Raw genomic sequence first — 22,199 nt, forward strand, 5'->3', positions numbered from 1 at the left:
AAAAAAGAATGACTGTGCCTTGAACTTGATTCTCTTTTTAATGAAATGTAACATGGCAATCTCAAATTACTAGCCATGTTGTACTCCTAGATTACGTTAATCTTGTGGTCAGTTAAAAATCCCAAAATTTTTTGTATGATTTCTTCTGAAACGAAGGCTCCCTTACAAGGGTGATATTCAGAATATTTAACAACCCCTAGGACAAGGGCAACAATCAATCAAAACAAGCATAATCAGAGATTCTGGAGTAAAGCCCCAGAGATTTTTATTGAGCTAGTTGCTGATCTTTCAGTTTCTAGGTTGTGAAGAACTCAGAGGATCTTGGGGTGAGAAAGAGGGAGAGTACTTGGGGTCTCAGGACAGTAGCTATTTATCAAGGTAAGGGAAGCGCTCATTATTGTAATAGCTGGTACAGCAGTGCCAGTGGGAATCAGCTTAATATCAATCTTGCTCCTTTACCAGCTTCCTGTTCTGTAGACTATGGCTCATTCCCAACGTACCTGGAGCCTTGTACTTCCTGAAGTTGATGTTGGCCAGAACAAAGTGGATGATGGTTGGGCAATCTTTCTCCACATCGGGATTCTTGGGTTTAAAGACATAGCACTCCTTCAGTCCTTCTCTATCAAACACATAAGGATCAATCTTTGGAAAAGGGAGCTTGTTCATTTTAGCCCACTTTTCTGCAAGTAGAAGTTCCTGTGGGAGAGAGAGAGAAAGACGCATTTGGGAATTTTCCGTCTTCATTTGTTCAGCTGGTCTAGCCATCATTCAATATTCATTAGGTGTCTACTATATGCTACCAGGGTGCTCCTTGCTAGGATGAATAATGACTTTTTCCTTAAGAAGCTAATCAATCTCAAAAAAATATAAAAGTACTCCATAAACTCTCTATTATTATGTCAATTCTTGGCACAAGGCTAGCTCCATAGGAGGCATTTGAAATATTACTGATGAACTGAACTGAATAAAACTATGTTGATGTAATTGCTAGAGAAAAAAAATATGTTATTGGTCTAGGCATTTAAAAGCCATGTGAATGTTATTTAACTCTTTGGAGTCAAACACCCTGATGAAGAAGAATGAGGAGCACTTTAGTTTAGTTAGTTTAGTTTAGTTAATGGGCGTGGTAGATTTTATGATTGTTTCTACATATTAGCTCCCTCCCTGGTACGAAGATTCTACACCCTGACTAGAATAAGAACATACATGGGACAGAATCACACAGCTGATCTGCAGCTGCTGATGTATAACGTGACCAAGAAAACATGTGTGGTTTTGGCCGCTGAAATTTTAGGTTTGTTTGTTTCTGCAGCAAAACTTGCTAACACAGTGGGTAAACACACACAGACACACACACAATTAAATTTAAACTAGAGAATACAAATCAAAATGGAGAGGTGCAGGAAATAGAGCTTATTTCTATTTATATGCAGCCTAAGGGGGAGTGGGACAAATAAGAAGCAGGCTGTCACAATCGCACAGACTCTGGCGCCAGGTTGCCTGAGTTAAAGTTTGAGCTCTTGGGCTGTGGGCGTGTTTCTTAATGTCTCTACACCCACAATCCTCAAATACAAAATAAGGATGACGATAGTAACACATATATCATAAGAATGCTGTTAGAATTAAATAAATTAATATTTGCACAGTATTTAGAACAGCGCCTGTCATGTATCACTTTATACAAACATTTGATAAATACCATAAAAGAGAGCAAAAGAGATAAAAGGGAAAAATGAGGAAAGAAAAGAGGAAGAAAGAAGAGAGTTAGGAATGTATTAGGGAAATTTGCAGAGAAAGGCAGTTTTGGGGAGATGATCACTATAATCTTAAGTTTTCTTAACTACTCTTGTCATCACATTCAATCATTCCATGAGCATCATTAGTTGTGGATCTAGGCTTCATGCTGGGAGGGGGGACATAACAGTGAGTAAAACTCTTGCTGTCCTGGGATTTATAGGCTGACGAGTGAGAGATAGTAACCAAATAACGCTTCAGGTTTAAAACTGTGGTAAATGCTATGAAAACAGTATTTACCACGAGTATTCACCATGGGATTTGGCAGTATACCTGGACTATTTCCTCAGAGTGTGTATTAATTCATTCAAAAATTATTGTTGAATACCAGCTTTGTTCTAGGCATAACAGAGAAGCTTTCCTTGAATCCTTGGAGATTATAAATCAACAAGAGAAATAAATAATAGATATTATAGGGGCCAGCCCAGTGGTGTAGTGGTTAAGTTCACGTGCTCCGCTTCGGCAGCCTGGGGTTCACCGGTTCGGATGCTGTGCATGGACCTACACACTGCTCATCAAGCCAGGCTGTGGTGGCATCCCACACGGAAGAACTTGCAACTAGGGTATGCAACTATGTCCTGGGGCTTTGGGGAGAAAAGAAAGAAAAGGAGGAGGAAGATTGGTAACAGATGTTAGCTCAGGGCCAATCTTCCTCACCAAAAATAATAATAATAATAATAATAAAATAATAGATATTATAGTGCAGGATGATAGAGAATGGATGAATGTGATGGATGGCTTCGTGCCTGGGCTGTGCAGTCTGAAAAGCCCAGCTCAAAAACAGACACTTTACTAGCTGGGTGATCTCAGACAATCTGCTTAACCACCACAGCTCAACGGGGAAGAAACTATTTTGAGGGCTGAGTATGTAGTGATCTTCCCCTAATGGTACCACGGGGACCATAAGTAACAACAACCAAACAAACAAGCAAGCAGGGACCAGGTCATTCACTATCCCTGAAATAGCAGGCTCCCAATCCCATTTCATCTACATTTTACCTGTTTCTTATTTCTCTAGCGACTCATTTTCTACCACTGTTAAATAAAGTTAATACTATTGTCTCCCTCAGGATTGCTGTCAGGATTAAATGAGATAACGTATTTTTAAAAACTCAGTAATTTATATTTAAGAAAACAGTTACTTTAAAATAGCACCTTAAATCTAGAGAAAAACATACTTTTCATTGAACTTTTACTCTTCTTGATGCTTGTGGAACATCATGAATTTTTGGTTGATCAACTCTCAATGCCATTTACAAAGACATAAAAATCTGGGAGAAAAAAGGACTTAATGTATATTAAAGCATTTATTTCATAAACTATTGAGCTAAATATGATCGTTTCACTGAATCCCTTATATATGAATAATTTCTTGTTTGAAACTTGAGAAAACTTTTCTCACTAACTTTTTTTTCTCCCTGTTCAGTTGAATTATTCAGCTTGTTACTTCTTATCTACCACGGTTCACAATTGTTCATTAAAGATTATTCAATATCAAAATAAAACCGAGAGTTCACTCTGCTTCAGTTGCGTGAGAGCAAAGAAAAGAAAGAGCTTTCTAGTGTTTACAAACATGACTCAAGAGTATGACCAACGATGTGTGGATACAGAGAAAGAGGAAAAGGGAATTGCGTGAGTGAAAGACCAAGCTATTTTTAGACAGCTATTTCACGCTGGAATCAGGAAGTGAAGGAAACTTTCCCTTTCCTTATATGATCCTGATATGGAAAAGATTAAAAACTGATGACTGTAAAGACAGTGATTACAGGATGGAAAAACCATCTGCTCACTGATGTCTCATTTCTCTGTAAAGACTGAGAGACAATGACACAGACTATGAGTAGAGCAGACGAGTTTGAAAAGGCTATTTTAGAAGAACGCAGGGAGCGAAAAGATTTCTGCTCCACGAACTATAGCAACATGCCGGAACTGTGCTCTAGTATAACGATCCTTCGCAGCTGTCGTCTGAGACTTTAGATGCTTCAGACTGCCACAGACTAATTCTTGGTAAATTGACACAGTACTAACTAAAATGATTTTCTGTGGAGATAAAAATCTGATAGCATCCCTCAAAGTGATACTTTGTAAGAAGTGTGTGTTCACTTTTGAGTGCTAAAACATCCTGAAGGACAGAAAAACCAATCTAAATAACATAGAAATATATTCAGACTATAATGTGAATGGCATATGTATGCTATTTTATTTACTTATATACATATAAAAATATACATTTAAATATATAAACATGTATTAAATATAAAAATCTATTTACTTATATATTTATGTATACATTAGCTTTTCTCTAGAGGAAATGAGTTTTTTTCTTTGTACAAACCTAGGATATATGCTTTCTAAGATGTTTCTCATCATTTAAAACCTATTTTTAGACTGGGGAGAGGTATGATGTAAATAAATTTACAGAATCTTAAAAACATAATGAAGCAACTAATCTAAGATAAAATGGATAGAAATTACAATTTAGTATTCATTATTTTGCGATTATGATCATTCTCACTTTTAACAAAAAGCATGTGGGTGTTGGATTCAAGAGCTATATAAGGCAATCGGTGTGGAAATAATTTTCTATACACAATAGTGTGTAGAATTTACATAGCACTTTGCAGTTCACATTTCACATTTCACATTTGCAGTTCACTAAGAGGTTACCATAAATTCACAAAAATATGTAAGGAGAAATTAATGATGGATATGTCTCCTCATAAGAAGATCTGATCCTCAATGACCAGTACAGGTGTAGTGGGTTGAATGACATGACGGCCCTCCAAAAGATAAATCCATGCCCTACCCCTCCAGGACCTGTGAATGTAGGAAAACTAATTCGGAAAAGGGGTTTTTGCAAAGGTAATTAAGTTAAGGGTCTAAAGATGGTATCATAGTGGATTATCTGGGGAGGGGAGAGGTGGGGGGCCGGTGCATAAATCCAAAGACAAATGTCCTTATAAGAGACGAATATCCTTATAAGAAAACACACACACAAAGGAGAAGACCACATGAAGATGGAGGCCAAGACTGGAGTTATGCAGCCACAAGCCAAGGAAGCCTGGAGCTACCAGAAGCCGGAAAAGGCAAGGAAGAATTCTCCCGTAGAGCCTTTGGAGGGAATGTGGTCTTGAGGACACCTTGATTTGGATTTCCAGCCTCCAGAACTGTGAAAGAATACATTTCTGTTGTTTTAAGCCACAATGTTTGTAGTAATTTGTTATGGCAGCCCTACTAGACTAATACAAGAGGTAAATCTGCAAATGCTACACGTAATAACACGCAGTTCCCTTCACCAGCTATGGCGGATTGAGGCCCACAGAGCTAATACTTGGACTAGTTTGGTCATGATGGTGTGATCCAACCTAAAAATCCTAAGTAAATCATACACAGAGGTTCTAAAATAAGGATCATGCTCTAAATAAATCAGGTTAGTGTGGAAAAATACAGATTCTTTTTCTGTTATTTGTGAGTTTAAATGGAATTTTGACCTTGAGTAAAATAGAGGGAGATAAAGTTAATTTAGATATATTACTTCTATCATTTGTGAAGACTGGCTTATTTCAAATTTTCCCTCCTTCTTTCTTCTTTCCTCCTTCCCTCATTTCCTCCTTCTCTCCTTTTCGCCTTCTTTCTTTCTTTCTATTTTTAAAAGTATGAACCCATGGTTCTCACTTCTCGTCATTAAGCATTTAAAAGGGCAATGAAAAACTCAGCTGGATTTATGTCCAATATATAACATTATAGAAAATAACAATTTATAGTGTATTTCTAATCTATTGCTCTCCATAAAACTTAGTAAGGTAAAGGAAAAAAAATGTCTAGTAGTAAACTCTGAATTCTCCTATATTCTTTGCTTGTTCCTCACAAGATCCAAAGCTTTTTTTCCCCCTAAAATCACATCTGTTTATTTTGCAGACTTGAATATGAAGACCCTGACTTATTTTCATGACCAACATTAATGACAAACCCTATTAGAATTCTTGGATAGACAATAATGGTAAACTAATTTTGCATGACATATGTCAAAAGAAATTTGGTTTGTCAAAATGAAACACAGAGCTGCTTTTCTTAAACCAATTAATATTATTTAGAATCATGAGGCTCTTTATATCTAGACTATTATTACGGGATGTGCCCACTAATCTAAAAAAATATTCCAGTATCACTGACATTGATGTCACCAACTTTCAAGGCCAGTTACAATGTAGATACAATATAAACTGTGATTGCCTTTATCAGAATCCATAATATCCATCATTCAATATGCCCCTGACAAAATCTGAGATTCAACTTTATTTACAAATTACTTATACCAATAATTGTGAAATAAAGTTAATGCTCTAATTTTTTGCCCAGCATTTACACTCTACTCTTTTATTATAAATGGCATCCATATTTCAGTCTCTAAATAGAAAAGTTTTCACTATTTAATCGCCCTAATAAAATCACATTTCATATATCCAGTTATTACATTGGAGCTTCTCCCTCCTATCAAAAATTTTTAAGTCTTACTATATCTAAAATAAGTATTCTATTTCAGCATTGACAGTACATTTTTATCTGTTTAAAAATTATATTTGGGTAACCTTTTAGATCCATACAGAAGTGCATATTTTTATAATGACAGTCATAACAACACTCATAAGTTTAAAAAATCACTTTCAATATTCCAAGTGAGCCTGAAAAGTTCACTGCTCAATTTGAGCTCTTCGAAGTTCTCTTTTGGAGAAAAAGTGAATTATATATAATAGACTGCCGTTTCCTTTGTATTAAGTCTCTGAAAATACAATTCGCTATTTCTAGAGTGATAGGTTTCATGCTATACTAAACCTTTAATAAAAGGGTATATATGCATATGAGGGAGCGAAGTGGAATGGAAGGAATTCACAAAATAATTCTAAAGCACATCCATGAGAATGCACAACTGGAAATGTCTACAGATATATTAAGAACATATATGTAAATATATGATATATACATATGAGTAGTTATTGTAGACTCTCTAAAATAGTAAATATATAATAAAGCTACAGTTATTAAAATACAGTGTGGTATTGAGACATGAATTGTCAGATCATCAGATGTACCAATGGAACGCAACAGATATACACAAACCAGATCCCAGTGTTCTATAATAACCATATAGGATATGACAAAGGAAACATCAGAAATAACGTTAAAAAAAGTCTTTGAGAGATTGTGTTATTACACATCCAGTATATTAAATAAGATTAATGAGTTAAAATATTCTAAAAAATATATAAAGAAAAATATCAATCCATATGTAACTGATCTTGATAAGAAGTATGAATTTCAAGAGTAAAACTGATGGAAGAAGTCACTACCTAAATATTTAAAACTTTAAAATCATCAGAAATAAAAATTCCAATACAAATGACTCATTAGATCATGTTTACCAAAATAAGACAAACTTTAATATCCTTAAGATACAAAATAACACTTATTAACGAATAGCAGCAACACTAATAATCCAATTAAAAGTAGTTTAAAAACATGAATATACAATAAGTACGACAAACTATTTAATCTCATGAGCAAAGGAAGAAAATTCAAGCAAAAATGTGTTTCTTTTTCTTTCTGTTCTATTATAAATTTTTTAACTTTGTTTTTAATATTTTTGTCATGCCAGCAAAGCCATGTAAAACGAGGGCTCACATATACAATCTGATATAGTAATGTAATTTGGTGCATCTTCTTGGAAAGCAATCGGAAATATTCGTTAAAAGTCATAAACTAATATATATCTAAGAAGCCAACCTAAAGAAATAGTAAAAAGTGTGATTATAGCTTCATGTTCAAGGATGATCATTATAGAAAAAAGTGACAAGACAGAAATAATCTAAAAGTTGAAACTAGAGCATTGTTAAATAAATTCTTTCATATCAACATAGATATCATGCAGTGTTTATAATTATGTTTTAAAAAATATTTAATGGCATAGGAAAATGCTCACAATATAATTTTAAGTAGAAAAACGTAGAATGCAAAACTATGTGACACTGGTGTTGACACACAGTGAAGGGAGACTATAATACCAAAATATCAGTAGCCATGGTCTACGGATAGAAGCAGCACTTGGTATATATTCCAACTTCCAAATTTTTTACAGTGAGTATACAGTCTTCTTAATTAGAAATGGTGAATGAAAATACATTTACAAAGTACAATAGTTCTTTTTAGAGGGACAAAGTATATTCTAAAACCTTCTTCCAATATCAACTCACTGAGGTAGTGGGTCTCTGATTCATATATAAGATGTTGCCTTTGACATTTTACACTCCCTTTGGTAAAGAGAATGATGCAGTTTTTTCACCTCCAGAACTAGCTTGTAAGCTATCTTCTTAGAGTCATCCATTGAGACTCAGCTCCCCACTGCTGCTCATAGGTCATCAATCCTGCTCCTGGTTTTCAGTCACCCACCCTGGTGCGATACTTCATTACCCTATGCTTGGATTACAGTAAATCCCTCTTGATTTTAATCTTTTGCCCTCCATTTTTCAATTCATCCTACTTTCCACTGTCAGGTTAATCATCCTAAGATTCCAGTTTCATGAAGTCATTTGTCTGCTGGAAACCCTTCAGGATTCTCTATTTCCTAACATCCAATCTTGAATTCTCCCCTAAAGCCTCCTAAGGGGAGCTTAATATCTGTCACTAGTAAGCAGATCACTCCTGTCCCCAGATGTGCTCATTGTCACATCTGTGCCATTTTCATCCTGTTCCATTAATTTCCATTCTCATCCACTCCAGGAAACACCAATCTATTCTTATATGGATCTCCTATAATACACATACTTACATAAATCCAAACAGCTATTTAACAATAAGCTTCTAGATTTCCTTCCAAATGACTCTTGTGCATGTAAGTATTTGCCCCAAAACACCTAAAATGTTATGGAGATCAAGAACCTTGTTTTACCACTAACTGCTGCACACAGCACAGAAAAAAGTACGTGCCCAGTGTGTACAAAGGATGCAGCTTTTTGAAGGGGAAAGGGAAGGAGAAAGAGCTTCGGATTTTCATTCTGGAGCCCTGAAATGAGGTCCAGCTTGACCACTACTTAACTCGCACTTCCCCAGTCAGGTCCTGGGCTTTGCTCTCTTCATCCATTATCTTATTTAATTGTTGATGTGGTAAGATCGCTTATCCCAACCAATCCTTGTTTTCCTGTCTGAATACCATGAACAGCCTCAAAAAGGATCAAATATGACAGCATTTTTAAAATATGAGGCTCCCTATATATTAAAGAGTTATTACTATAACCCTATTAGTCTTGAGAGCAGTGCAATCATAGTGTAATAGAAAGAAAACTAGATGTCAGAGGCCCTGGGTTATCACTGACTCTTCCTGATGGGAAGACCATGGACTGTTTCGCTTAATCCCTGTGAGCTTCCATTTCTTAACCTATGAAATGGGGATAATAACTCCACCTCTCTTAAAGCATTTCATTCATTCACCCACAAAAAATGTCCTACATACATTTTGGCAGGCACTTATAAAGCAATTAGAACCAAATGATTAAAACAAAACAAACACATACGTACACAAAATACTGTTCTAGTCCCAAAAGAGTTCACAGACAGTGGAAGTGATATATATATAAACAAATACAGATAATACACCATGAAAATCGCTGTATTCACAGAATTTACTAAGTCGTTTGTATTGAAACTATTCCTGTGGAGGTCTAACAGGGTAATATTTGAGATGCATCTAAAGAAAGTTTAAGTTGCTCCAGGCAGAGGGAGCGGTAACATTCACAGTCTCACTAGGGTGAGGCCACAACGCTGCCTAGCAATTTTCCTATGTTGTCTATTCAGAACTTTTCCTCACTTCTTCACAGATGCGGACTATTCTCTGCACACCCCTGGCTGCACTACCTCCATCCTCTCACTCTCAAAAGATGACACTGACTCCCAACTCCTACAAAAGTTAGAAGTCATCATGAGTACTTTTTAAACTGCCCTTCTTCATGCCTAACAACGAACCTCCATCGACAGCCAATTATTTCCCCCTTCTCTCTTGTCCCTACTACTCTCGACCTCTACTTTTGCATCTTCTTTCTACTCCTGAACCCAAAACCTTCCCAGGGATGTGACTCTACCATTTGTGTCATCTCTCCATTTTCCAATGACATCCTCATTAATGACTCCTGGCCATCAGTATTTAAACATGCTCAAGTCTCTTTTGTTAACAACCCACCCCTTCGCATACACAGTTTTCCTGTTCCCCACAACTTCTTGCAGAGACAGTCCATCTCCTTCTTCCCTGGACAAACTACAGAATTGTGTCCATTTTCTTAATTTCCACTCATCTATCAAATCACTGCAGTATGATTTCTGCCCTCACAACCCTATTGAAACTGCTCTCATCCACTTCACCAAAGATTTCCTTGTTGTTAAATATCCTCAATTGGTTTTCATAATACTGCACATATCCTTGATTTTTGTCCTTTTTCCCTGATTTGTCGTTGAATCTTCAAGATACTATTTTATGTTCCCTTCTCTTCTCACAGTGTATACTCCCCATGCATGGTTTTAATTATCTTTCATCTGCTAACTCCCACAGCTCAGTCTAATTTACTTCCTGACCTTTGGATACATTGTATCATTCCTGTCGTGCTCAGGAGTGTCTGGGTCATGGGGAATCATGTAAAAGTTTCTTTAAGCAAGAGAGTGATTGAATCACATCTGTGTTTTAGAAATATTACTTGCAATAATGTAGAAAATGGGGTAAAGGGATAAGAAATTGAGGTCAAGAGGACTAAGATAGCTACAAGGGAGGCAAAAGAACATGATAGATAATGGAGAGCTACATAAATTCTCCTTACCTTGAATGGAGGACTAGAGTCGCTTGGTCTTGCAGAAAAGTCAAAGGAGATGATGAGATCAACTCCTCTTTGAGGTCTCAGGATCAGCGGGTACGGCAGGTTAAATGTGAGGCCACTATCCACTACATGAATCTTTTTACTTTTGACATCCAGAGGCTCATATATGCGCTCAAACTCATCAGGATCTTTTCAAAGGAAAGAAAGAAAAGAATGAATTAAATAAGTTAACATTATTTAGGATATAAAAATATTTGTTATGTAAATTTGTGAGATAGACTTCCATATGGTGAAGACTTCAAGCTTTGGAGGCAAACAGAGCTGGGCATGAGTTCAGCTTTAGCAATTGTAAATTAATTATTGCCTTTTACTCTTAGTTTCTTCATGTGTAATATCAGGGTAAAAGAATCTATCAAATAAAGTTGTTGTGAGGATTAATTGGGACAAAGCATGGAAAGTACTTAACTCAGGCCCTGATGTAACCATCATAGACCAATTCCTACTGGCCCTATTGTATCCTATTATATTGATAACGAAATATCAAAGTTATATATGTAATATTCTCATAAAGCAACTCAGTTGTGGATATCTGCGATGGTCATTTTATAAATACATCACACAGATTCATTTACGATGTACAAATATTTGGATTTTTGTGTTTTGAACTCTGGCCTAAATTAACTCATGTCTTGATTTGTTATTGTTATTCCAGACAGTGTGTGTCACAGTAAATAACATAAACACAAAAGTAAACAGGAAAGAAGTCACGTAATTAATAGGCAGTTTCTCCAAAATTAGTTTCTAAATGGATACAGCTATTTTGAGGTAAACAAACAGGGGGAATCTCATTATCTTATTTCTCCTGTTTTCAAGAGATTGCCTGCAAGGTGAAGTAATAGGCACAAAAAGAGTGCACTAATTTTTTCTCATTTTAGGTTGAGGGATTGTTTAAATTCCAAGATGCTCAAACTTTAATCTGTATAAACAAAATCACAACATAGTAAACCAAAATGTAGGATTTTTTTCCAACATAATATCCAGAGAAGATAAAAATCTCCATTTCTTTTGCATGGGGGGGGGTGTGTGCACAAAAATAAAAGAGAAACAACCTTAATTAATGTTTAATTAAATGATGGTATTTTAACTGTATAATAAAAAGGAGTTTTAATGAAGGCTTTATGAACTAAGATGATCACAGTTTAGGACAAATCTTTTACATTTTCATTTCACACACATGGCTATTCTAAAACTTGGAATTAACCAGAGGGAGATAAACAGGGTTTATCTTGGTAAGGGTCTTGTCTGAAAAAGCGCTAATCAGTTCAGTAAATTCAGTCTAAAATGCAGTCCATTTTTAGCAACATTGGTCTGTAAGTAACAAATCTGAATAAACTCGTCACTGACCTAACAGGATTTTTGACTAAAATCAATATGCCATATATCTTTTTTCAATTGGATAAATACAAAGTGAACGCAATGGAATTTTAATGAGATCAACGCTAAGAAATAAAATTTAAAGTTCTTTCCAAAGATCATTAATTTAAAACAATTTTAGGCTCAACATTTCAAAATACCTCAATGAAAGCAATATTTAGTCTATGTGATACCATATTTTGGGATGACTAAGTTTTCTACTTCCTCATTTTATTTTATGAAAACTGTCCAGGACTCGTCTTTCAAAGGGCACCGAATAAAGAAAGGAAGCAAATAAGGTGACATAGAGCTATTATTCTCCAGACAGGACAGAGAGGACAAATGAAGACTGTGCATCCTCACTGACCTATGGTTCCATCAGGATCAGGGTTCCTGGTTTTTAGTTTTGCTCTACTTTTCTATCATTGTTAACTAAAGTATATAAATTTCTCTATTAATCAAAACTTCGAGGAAAGGTCAAGAAATGATTTTAGTCTTTATGAGGGCAAGGATTCCTCTGTCTTGTTGACTGCTGGATTCCTAGTACCAAACCCATTGTGAGTGCTCAGTAAATACCGTGTGAATGCAAGAACGAACAAAGGAAGGAAGAAAGATAAAAACAAAGAACAATTTGAAAGAAGGTGAGAGTAATGAAAGGGGCACACTTCCAAGGTTACCAAATTTATCTAATAAAAATACAGTATGCCCAGTTTCAGATAAACCACAAATAACTTTTTAGGACAAGTATGTCCCAAATCTTGCAAGGGCCACACTTAATACTATGTATATGTTATTTGAAATTCAAATTTAACTGAGCATGCTCTGTCTTATCTGGCAACCCTAACACTTCTGAATCTGCATAAAATATTGCAAAACTACCAGGAAGTTGTTAAAATGTGGAGTGAAGAACACGTGCTGTGCAAACCACAGAAGGAGCTCTGCTGGGTGATGAGACCAAAGTAATAACGTAAAACAGACAATAAATTACACACAAAGGAAACTTCCATTTTTACATCGGCAATGACTAATAAAACCAAGGGTGATGGGGAAAGGAGTGTAACAGAAGAGAAAGTCTTCTGAGTAACGCCAGGAGGCTTGTGTCCCAATTCTAGTTCAGCTGAGCAATTTTAGGCAAAGATGATAACTATCTTCTTTTGATCTTCATTTTCTATAGACTAAAATAACTAAAGATTCTTTCTAGCTCTCAATGTTCTATGAAGCTAAGCTGTTTCTTTTGTAAAGCCCATCATCATTCATCCATGAAGCCTAAGTTTCTAAAGAAGACACATTTAATTGACACTATAATGGCAATAAGTACCATCATGTGCCACAACACAAGAAAAATGTCACTGATTGTACAGTCAAGTGGTTTTTTTTTTTTTAATTTGGAAGAATTTAAAAATAGACAGTGACTTTATCACAAATAGACTTTTATTATAGTTAATGTGGAAGGGTTTGGATTGCAGGTCTGTAAACAGACATACCTCATATCCTAGACTTTGATGCTATAAATATAATGTAAAGTAGAGTGAGTTTCTACTCCTGTTGTTTAAACAACAGAGGTAACTCTTGCTTCTGCAATTTCCCTTAAGCTCAAGCAACAAACAGAAATAGCACTACCAAAACAAGAAGAAAATCTAAAGTCATGTCTTAATTTTCACAAATATTTTATAGATCCAATGCTTAAACAAAGAGCGGTAGAAAGTTTTCCGGAAAAATCCCATCTAAGTTTTTATAGCATCCTGTCAATGTCCTTAGGCAGAAATGACTGAGAAACGACATTTGGGCAGTTAAGGGGAAAATGATTGTATGATGAAGTAGAAAAATGTAAGATGACAGGATCATTATAACAAAGATGATTACGCACTGATTAGTCACCAATGCAAATTTAACTTTTAATTTGGAACATACATGGAACTGAAGAATAAAGGGAATTATTCTTTGGAATTTGGCTAAATGACAAATCTGAAAGTGAGGGGGTTCTTACCAGGTGACCCTAAGAAAGTTACCCAACCTTTCTGAGAACTGGAGGGACAGATTCAATAGCCTGACGGATGTTGCAGACGGGTGAACTCAACTCCACCCCGATCCCTAGGGTGCACGCATGACTGCACTGCACTAGCAAGCCAGGCTGAAGACTACATACACCAGACGCCATCACAGCTCTGGTTCTGCTGAGATCCGACCTTTGCCAAGGAGAAACACCCACAGGAGACTGGACGGAGGAAATGAGACAGAGGCTCTGTTTCTGTTATTTCTACCGCCAAGCACAGTTGTGGGGGCGTTTGTGAGGGTAATTCTGAAGTGTTTTTGGAATCATTCCTGGAAGCTCAGTCTGGAGCTTGCTCCTCCAAGCCTTGGAACAATTTTGTAAACATCTAATTCCCTACTTTAAACTCCTTTCAATTAAACAAGAGTGAAGGTTTCCTGTTTTCTGTGAGTGAATCCTGACCAATACAGAGAAGATCTAAGGTTGTTCTCAATATTGCAGTGAAAATTTTCTATGCTGGCGTAACGATGCTATTTGCTATCCAGTATGTTTTTTCTTCCAAAAAACAGTAATTCGAAGCCCTTTACACATTAAATGCATGTGACTATAATTGTATTAATAACAAGTATTAATAATAATTAATGAATAAGTACTAATAATAATTAAAATATTTCTCCCAGACAAGGAATAAAGATTTCCTGAATAAGCTTCCGTGGGTTATATTTTGCGTACTTACCTGCTACAGCTGCATCCAGTTCATCTTCATCCAAGGATTCCTGTGTGGTAAAGTCCCTCAAGGGAGACAGTGGGTAGGATGTGTTGAGATTCAAGCCCAGCATGAAGTTGTGCACCTTCCCAGCACGTCCTTCTCTGGTATTGAATAAAGCGGAGTCACTCACCAAGGCCATTAACATGCGATGGACCCAACTTGCTTGATTATCATTTTGATAGTCCCTTTCAGCATCTTCATTCTCAGTGCCTAAGGAAAAGGAAAAGATCATTATACAGATTCCAAAATCCATTTAAAACAATCATCTTCTTTGGGCACTTGGGTGTTAAAATTAACAATGAAGCTCTATGGCTTTCCATTTAACAAACGTTTATTTGTATAAATTAATACCGTAAATATTTCAGTTAATCATTTTGGTTCTTACTTTACCCTTTACCTATACTCAATCTAAAGGTTGTGTTCTTGACCGTGTTACTTGGTCTATTCTTAGATTTCCAGGCAAACTTCTATTTTCTCCTTTCTCCCCTCCCCCAGTCCTTTTCTTTCCTTTTGCGTGGAAGGACATAACACACATAAACACACATACACACAGGGAAAATCCAGAGTAGCTAATCCCATCCTCTTCATTTCTTAAGTTTCCTTCGCTATTCTGTTTAGTAAAAGGCAAGAAATTATGGAAACTGGGAACAGACAACTGAAGGATTCACATATTTGCTGCTCAATAAACACCCTGGGAACAGTCAATTTATTCTTACTTATAAAGTTTGTAGTTTAAAACTGTGTAATGTAAACACATGCTTTAAAATGTTTTAAAATTCAGCAATCTTCCAAAGGAAGCAGTTTTAAATGACTTTTTCCTTAAACCCTATGCACACATCACTACTACTGGAGAGCCGTTTGTGTAGTTATTTAGAGCATTGGCTCCAGAAGCAGACTGCCTGGATTCCAACCTTCTCTCCAGTGTTTACTAGTTAGTTAACCCTTCTCAGCCTTCACCTCCTCATCAGTAAACCTCATAGGGCCGTCGTGAGGATTAACTGAGGTAGTGCATTCATGTAAAGTTCTTACACTTAGAAAAGTGCCCGTCCCATATTAAATTCTTAATAAACACTAGTTATTAGTAGAAATAGTTGTAGCAGCAGGATAATCATCATCATTAATATTACTCACTCATTTTCCAAATCTAAGAACACTGTAAGGTGGAATATAATGCTGCCTGCCTAAGTCCTTTCTGTTCAGATTTCTGGGACCTCTGTATACGAATATACAGGCACACACAAAACTATATCTGTGTGTGTGTCGAGAGAGAAAAGAGAGTTTATGTTCAAACTTCATAATTTCCAATAAATGTTAACCAAGCATAGAGAAAACCATAATAAATGTTTATCTTCACAAAGATTAGCTTAACTGAACTGGGAAAATGAAGAGATCTTTCAGTAACCAATCCAGATGACTACATATTCACAAAAAACAAGTGTACTCTCTTCTACTCCCACACTTCTCTAATGCCAAACATGACAAAGAAAATCTTTCACTAGAACAAATTAGGCTTTAAACTGATTTATATCTCCATTTACACAGGATATGAATAAGATACTCAATTATTTTCCAAAGATTTGGAGCTTCTTTTCTTCATCATCATTATCATCATCATTATTATTGTTATTAAATAAACCCCACTTCTTTACAGTAGATCTACTTTCCTTATGACATACTTGGAAATGGCATCACTTGTGGGACAAACCTAGCAGTCAACAATAGATAAATGATATCTATTGTTTATTACCTGTAATACTAATAGTAAATTTTGGTTTGCATAGCCCTTTACAACTTAAAGCTCTTTGTGTGCATTTGCTAATTTGATGATTACAAAAATTCTGTGAGACCAGGTAAAATGATGCCAGCACAGATCTGAAGAAACTAAAGTTGAAAGCGCCTAAAGAGCTTCCTCAAAATTACATGACTAAATTGGGGCTGGCCCCGTGGCCGAGTGGTTAAGTTAGTGCGCTCCGCTGCAGGCGGCCCAGTGTTTCGTTGGTTCGAATCCTGGGTGCGGACATGGCACTGCTCATCAAACCACGCTGAGGCGGCATCCCACATGCCACAACTAGAAGGACCCACAACGAAGAATATACAACTATGTACCGGGGGGGCTTTGGGGAGAAAAAGGAAAAAATAAAATGTTTAAAAAAAAAAATGAAGGGGACTCAAGAGAACAAAAGACAAGCTACAAACTGGGAGAAATTATTTGCAAAAGACACACCTGTTAAAGGACTGTTATTAAAAACATACAAAGAACTCTTAAAACTCAACCCTAAGAAAACAAGTGTCTCAATGAAAAAATGAGCAAAAGACCTTAACACACTCTTCACCATAGAAGACATAGAGATGGCAAGTAAGCATATGAAGAGATGCTCCACATCATATGTCATCAGGGAAATGCAGATTAAAACAACGAGATACCACCACACACCCACTAGAAATGCCAGAATCCAAACCACTGACAACACTGAATGCTGGCAAGGATGTGGGGCAACAGGAACACTCATACATAGCTGGTGGGAATGGAAAATGGCACAGCCACTTTGGAAGTTTCTTACAAAACTAAATTATACTCGTATCATATGATCCAGCAATCACGCTTCTTGGTTTTCATCCAAAGGAGTTGAAAATTTATATCCACACAGAAATCTAACACAGATGTTCACAGCAGCTTTATTCGATTATGAATACAAAACTTGGAAGCAACCAAGATATTCTTCAGCAGGTGAAAGGATAAACAAACTGTGGTACATTGAGACAATGGAACATTATTTAGCGCTAAAAAGAAATGAGCTATCAAGCCATGAAAAGATATAGAGGAAACTTAAATGCATATTACTAAGTGAGAAAAGCCAATCCAAAAAGGCTATCTACTTTACGATTCCAAGTATATGACATTCTGGAAAAGGCAAAACTATGGAGACAGTGAAACGATCAGTGATTACCAGGGGTTGGGGGTGGGTGGCTTGGGAATGAATAGAGTACAGAGGACTTTTAGGGCAGTGAAACTACTCTGTATGATACTGCAATCATGGAAACATGTCAATATATATTTGTGAAAAGCTATAGAATATACAATACCAAGAGTGAACCCTAAAGTTTGGACTTTGGGTGATAACGATGAGTCAGTGTGGGTTCAGGATTGTAACAAAGGTACCACTTTGGTATAGGATGTTGACAGTGAGAGAGGCTATATGTGTGGGGGTGCAGGGAATATATGAGAATTCTCTGTATTTTTTGCTCAATTTTGATATGAATCCAAAACTACCCTAGAAAATAAAGTCTATTTAAAAGGGAAAAAATGAACATTGAGAGGTAATACGAAATCCCCAAAAACATCCTAATTATCATTCCCCAGTCTAGACTGGTACTAAAACTAAAGCAGCCGAATTCAAAGGGTCCTTGAACTTCTCAGCCTTAAGATAATCAGCCAGTACTACAGAAGTGATCGAAGGTACTGATCATCTATAGCAATTTACTTAATAATTGACAAATCATTACTATCTCTACTTGATAATCCCTAAATTGATACATAATTAATTCTAGAAATGCTAGGCATGTTCAAAATTGTAAAAAAAGATCTGAGCAACTAAAAAAATTAAGATTAAAATTAAAAATATGAAGAAGCCAGAATAAAGACTCAGTTCCTTCCAGGCCAGGATTCTTTCCTGCCTAACGACTGGGCTGCTCTATCTAACTAGGCAAACCATCAGCTGCATACAGCAGCAGGATAGCAGGCAGATAAAGATTGAAGTCCAGAATGCGCATTACTGGCCAAGCCTTGTGCCTGATCAATAGCTTTGTCTGCCCAGGAAAGGATTTCCTTTCTTAATAGTCATAAGAAACTGCACACTCGCCAAGCTGTGGGCCTCCGTAGCTGCACTTTTGAGAGAAGGCACCTTTTCTCTAATTTACACAAACTTATCCTATGAGGAAGTAACAGTCCAGCTAGGAAAGGAGAATTTTCATTTTAGTGTTGATTCAGCAAGGATAAAACAGACTCTTCCAATATCTATACCATGGCTGGTGGAATTTGTTAAGTTTTGGACAAGAAAGCATTTAACATCTTCTAAAATCTAGATGATCATATTCAAACTGTAACAGGACGTATGCACTGAGTTATAAAATCTTCTCTTTGTTTGTTTACTTGTTTTGTTTGCTTTTGGACTATTGGGAACATCTGTACAAACAGCTGTGTCAAAATGTAAAATCATTCCTTCTTACCACAGAACATTTGCAACAAACATCCCCAATCCTTGCCTTATCCCTGTGCCAACTCTATCACCGACTATCGTGATTTACATCAGGCTGAAAACTGCTTTGCGAAAATGTGAAAGAAAACATTTATACTACAAAGTAATATGTGCAACAAAAAGGTCTTGATAATTCTACCCTACTTCGCCATTGATCCCTCCCTCGGAGAAGGAGCGTTGGCAATGAGATAAGGCTCAGGAATGAAGTGAGAATACCATTTTTCACATGTTACTTAATAATAAAATTTTAAAAGATGAAATTTTAATATTTAAAACCATGTAAAAATGTTCCCGGATCAGATCAGTTTCCATGCCGAGCAGCCCAGTGCTCTAAATCAGACTTAAAACAAAATTTGATATTTCTACCATCTCCGTTTGTTCTCTAATTGTTCAACTGGTAATATTTTTCAGGTATTAAGAAAAAAAAGAAATAAAGGACATTTGTGTGTTGCATATTTTATTACATACACAGCGTTAGCTCTCTCTTTGAATTGAAAGTTACCATTCTATCACTCTCTGCCTTGAGCAGAGACAACCAGTAGCATCTTGAGTGAGAGAATCAGACGAAACATTCATAGCCTTGCCTAATGGACTTCTGTCAGAGAAGATTCCAGCTTTCTTACCTTTGGGTTCTTGTGATTCATCATCGCTATCTGAGCTATCATTACTCACAATATGCTTCGCCGTAATATTTTCTGCGGAAAGAAAACAAAACAATTGAAGGATCTCAGGTGCGAAGACTCATAGTGGAATTTCCTATAAGGAAGTAATCTCAGCAAAACCACCGAGTGAGGTCTACTGGATTTACTAGTGTAAATTTAGATCAATTTAGTAAGTCGAAATGTATTAGATTTATTATTTTCAAATTTCTCATTGGAAAACAAAATTTCCCAAGACATGAAAAATTAGTTTAAAATTTATTCATTCATGATTTAAAGGGGAGAATTTTTATATGTTTATTTTAATTTTGACAGGAAGAATAACTTGATTATAAGAAGCTCCTTGTTATACCATAAAAGTCTATTTTTCTTCAAGTAAATATGTTTAAGCAGTGGTTATGAAGGAAAATCCAGGGTAAAACCAAAACCTACGGTGGGGGCCAGGGGGGTGAGGCTACAGAACAGTTTCATCAAAATGAATGAAAGCTCCTTATAGAAGTTATCTTTTGATTTTCAATAATAATGAAAATCGTCTGCTAAAATGTTGAGAATTTATGCTTCCTCAGAAGATATTAAGAGAGCAGTTATAAAAACTGAAATAGAACCCATAAATCCTTAAAAAAAAAAACAACCAGGAGTAAAATCTAGCATAACTAGTTGTCTTTTTTCAAGTAAGAAGTACCTAAATTATGGGGTACACAGACCATTCTTATAATCATCATTTGTAGAAAAATCAAACTTTCTTTGGACACTTACATGAAACCACTTTCTGTATAGTAACCTTTTTTTTCTTATATTAGTCAATAGAATTCTTTTTTAATTTTAAAAAACTGACTCCAAATTTATAATTTTCAGTGATAGAATCATTTTGGGGCTCTACACTCAGAGAAATATAGATATACCATTTGGCTTCCCCATGCATTTATTATACCTACATAAATGTCATGTCCATGAATAATAAAGAGTACACAATGGAGAAATCAATAAATGCTTGAGTCAGTAGGTCGACTTTTTAAATTTTTAGATTTATTTAATTTTACTGTCATGATTACACATACGAAATTCAATAAAAGAAAGTGTTCACTGGCTAATATTATTATTCATTTCATTCCATGACTGTTACAGAAACTAATTTTGTTGTATAGAGGAGAGAGGATACTAAGAAATGATCCACTCCAGGGGCCATAAGCATTAGGTATGTTTCTGGTCCTATATGTAATTTGGTAGGACAAAATTTTATTTCCTTATGCATTTCTTTTCTTTTTTTTTTGTCACATTTGATACTCTCATTTAAGAAGACAGTTCACCAAAATATTGTCTTCTTTATAATGAAGTTTCATGATACAAAAAGCTAAATATTCTGAATTTATCTATTTTCCATCACCATAGTATAACATATAGCTTCATCTGTTCGAAAGCATAGACCGCATATATTCAAAACTCCTAGAGAATTTCTTTTAGAGTCAACTGATTGTGGTCCAATTTACCTTAACGTCTTTCTTTAGAAGGGAGAAAAAGAAACAGAAACTATGTTTGAACACCCTTTAAGAGGTAACCTTTAAAGTCAGCCAGCGGATGAAAGAGTCACCGGGAGTCCTCAGAGTTCCCTCAGTCACCTCTCTGGTGTCATTTCTGGAAACCCTTACCTAATCTGAGGTCGCGTGTATCCTGCTGACTGGTGGTTCTCGGGGACACAACATTCCCCCTAAGTCTGCCACACAGAACAAGTAAATAAGCTGCCAAACCATGGGCCTCAAAGGGGATGTCTCAGTGCAAAGAATATTCTCAAGACTATTTAGTATAAACATTCTCCTTTTCCTTGGCCTTTGGCCATTGTCTCGCCCACCTTCAACGTGTTGTTTCAGTCCTATTCTCTTCCTGCCTCAGGAGGAAAAAATAACAAACCCTAGGTTTATCTGGATTATTCAACAGAGGAGCACAGGGAAGTGAGCCTCATAATACGTGATACATCTGCTTTTTTTCTCTTTTTTTTTCCTGAAATCTTCACACAATTTAGGGAAGAGTTAGTTATTTCCACAAAATTAAAGTTGAGAACAAGATATTCGTCTGGGATATAACGTTCATTAAAATAAATCAAGCCAGAGCATTTCAGCATTCTACACTTTGTCTTGCAGTGACCCTGAAGAGAATGTGGCTCTGTAATTAAGGTCAGAGTAGGCTCAAGAGTCCCACCAACCTTGGCTGCTTACTGACTGACTGATGCTCACACAACAGGAGCAAGTTCAAGTATGAAATGCCTTTTTTTGGTTGCTTTTATTTTTACTTTAAAATCTTTGGCTGTAGTGCAATCATAAGATCACTTCTCTATGACTTATTAAGAACTACCCAAAAATGCAAACAATGCTGCTGAAGAAAATATGAAGGACCAAAGGATTGTAGGACTTAATATAACATAATATGTTACAGTAGTAGTCCTTAATATGAGGACTACGCTTGCTATATCAA

At 36.0% G+C, this 22,199-nt stretch overlaps 1 protein-coding gene across 6 annotated transcripts in view; it reads right to left on the reverse strand.

The window, feature by feature from the left end:
* Positions 1-22,199, reverse strand: part of PLA2G4A (phospholipase A2 group IVA) — a 149,297-nt gene that overhangs the window by 9,460 nt on the left and 117,638 nt on the right. For all 6 annotated transcript variants that reach the window (XM_014865783.3, XM_070497087.1, XM_014865785.3 and 3 more), the window contains 4 exons: positions 19,698-19,769; positions 14,786-15,028; positions 10,650-10,834; positions 501-696 (listed from right to left, as the gene is read on the reverse strand). In XM_014865783.3, coding sequence (XP_014721269.1) covers positions 501-696; positions 10,650-10,834; positions 14,786-15,028; positions 19,698-19,769 — 696 coding nt within the window. The remainder of the gene's footprint in view (positions 1-500; positions 697-10,649; positions 10,835-14,785; positions 15,029-19,697; positions 19,770-22,199) is intronic.

This window comes from Equus asinus, chromosome 25 (genome assembly GCF_041296235.1).
Source record: "Equus asinus isolate D_3611 breed Donkey chromosome 25, EquAss-T2T_v2, whole genome shotgun sequence".
Taxonomy (NCBI): Eukaryota; Metazoa; Chordata; class Mammalia; order Perissodactyla; family Equidae; genus Equus; species Equus asinus.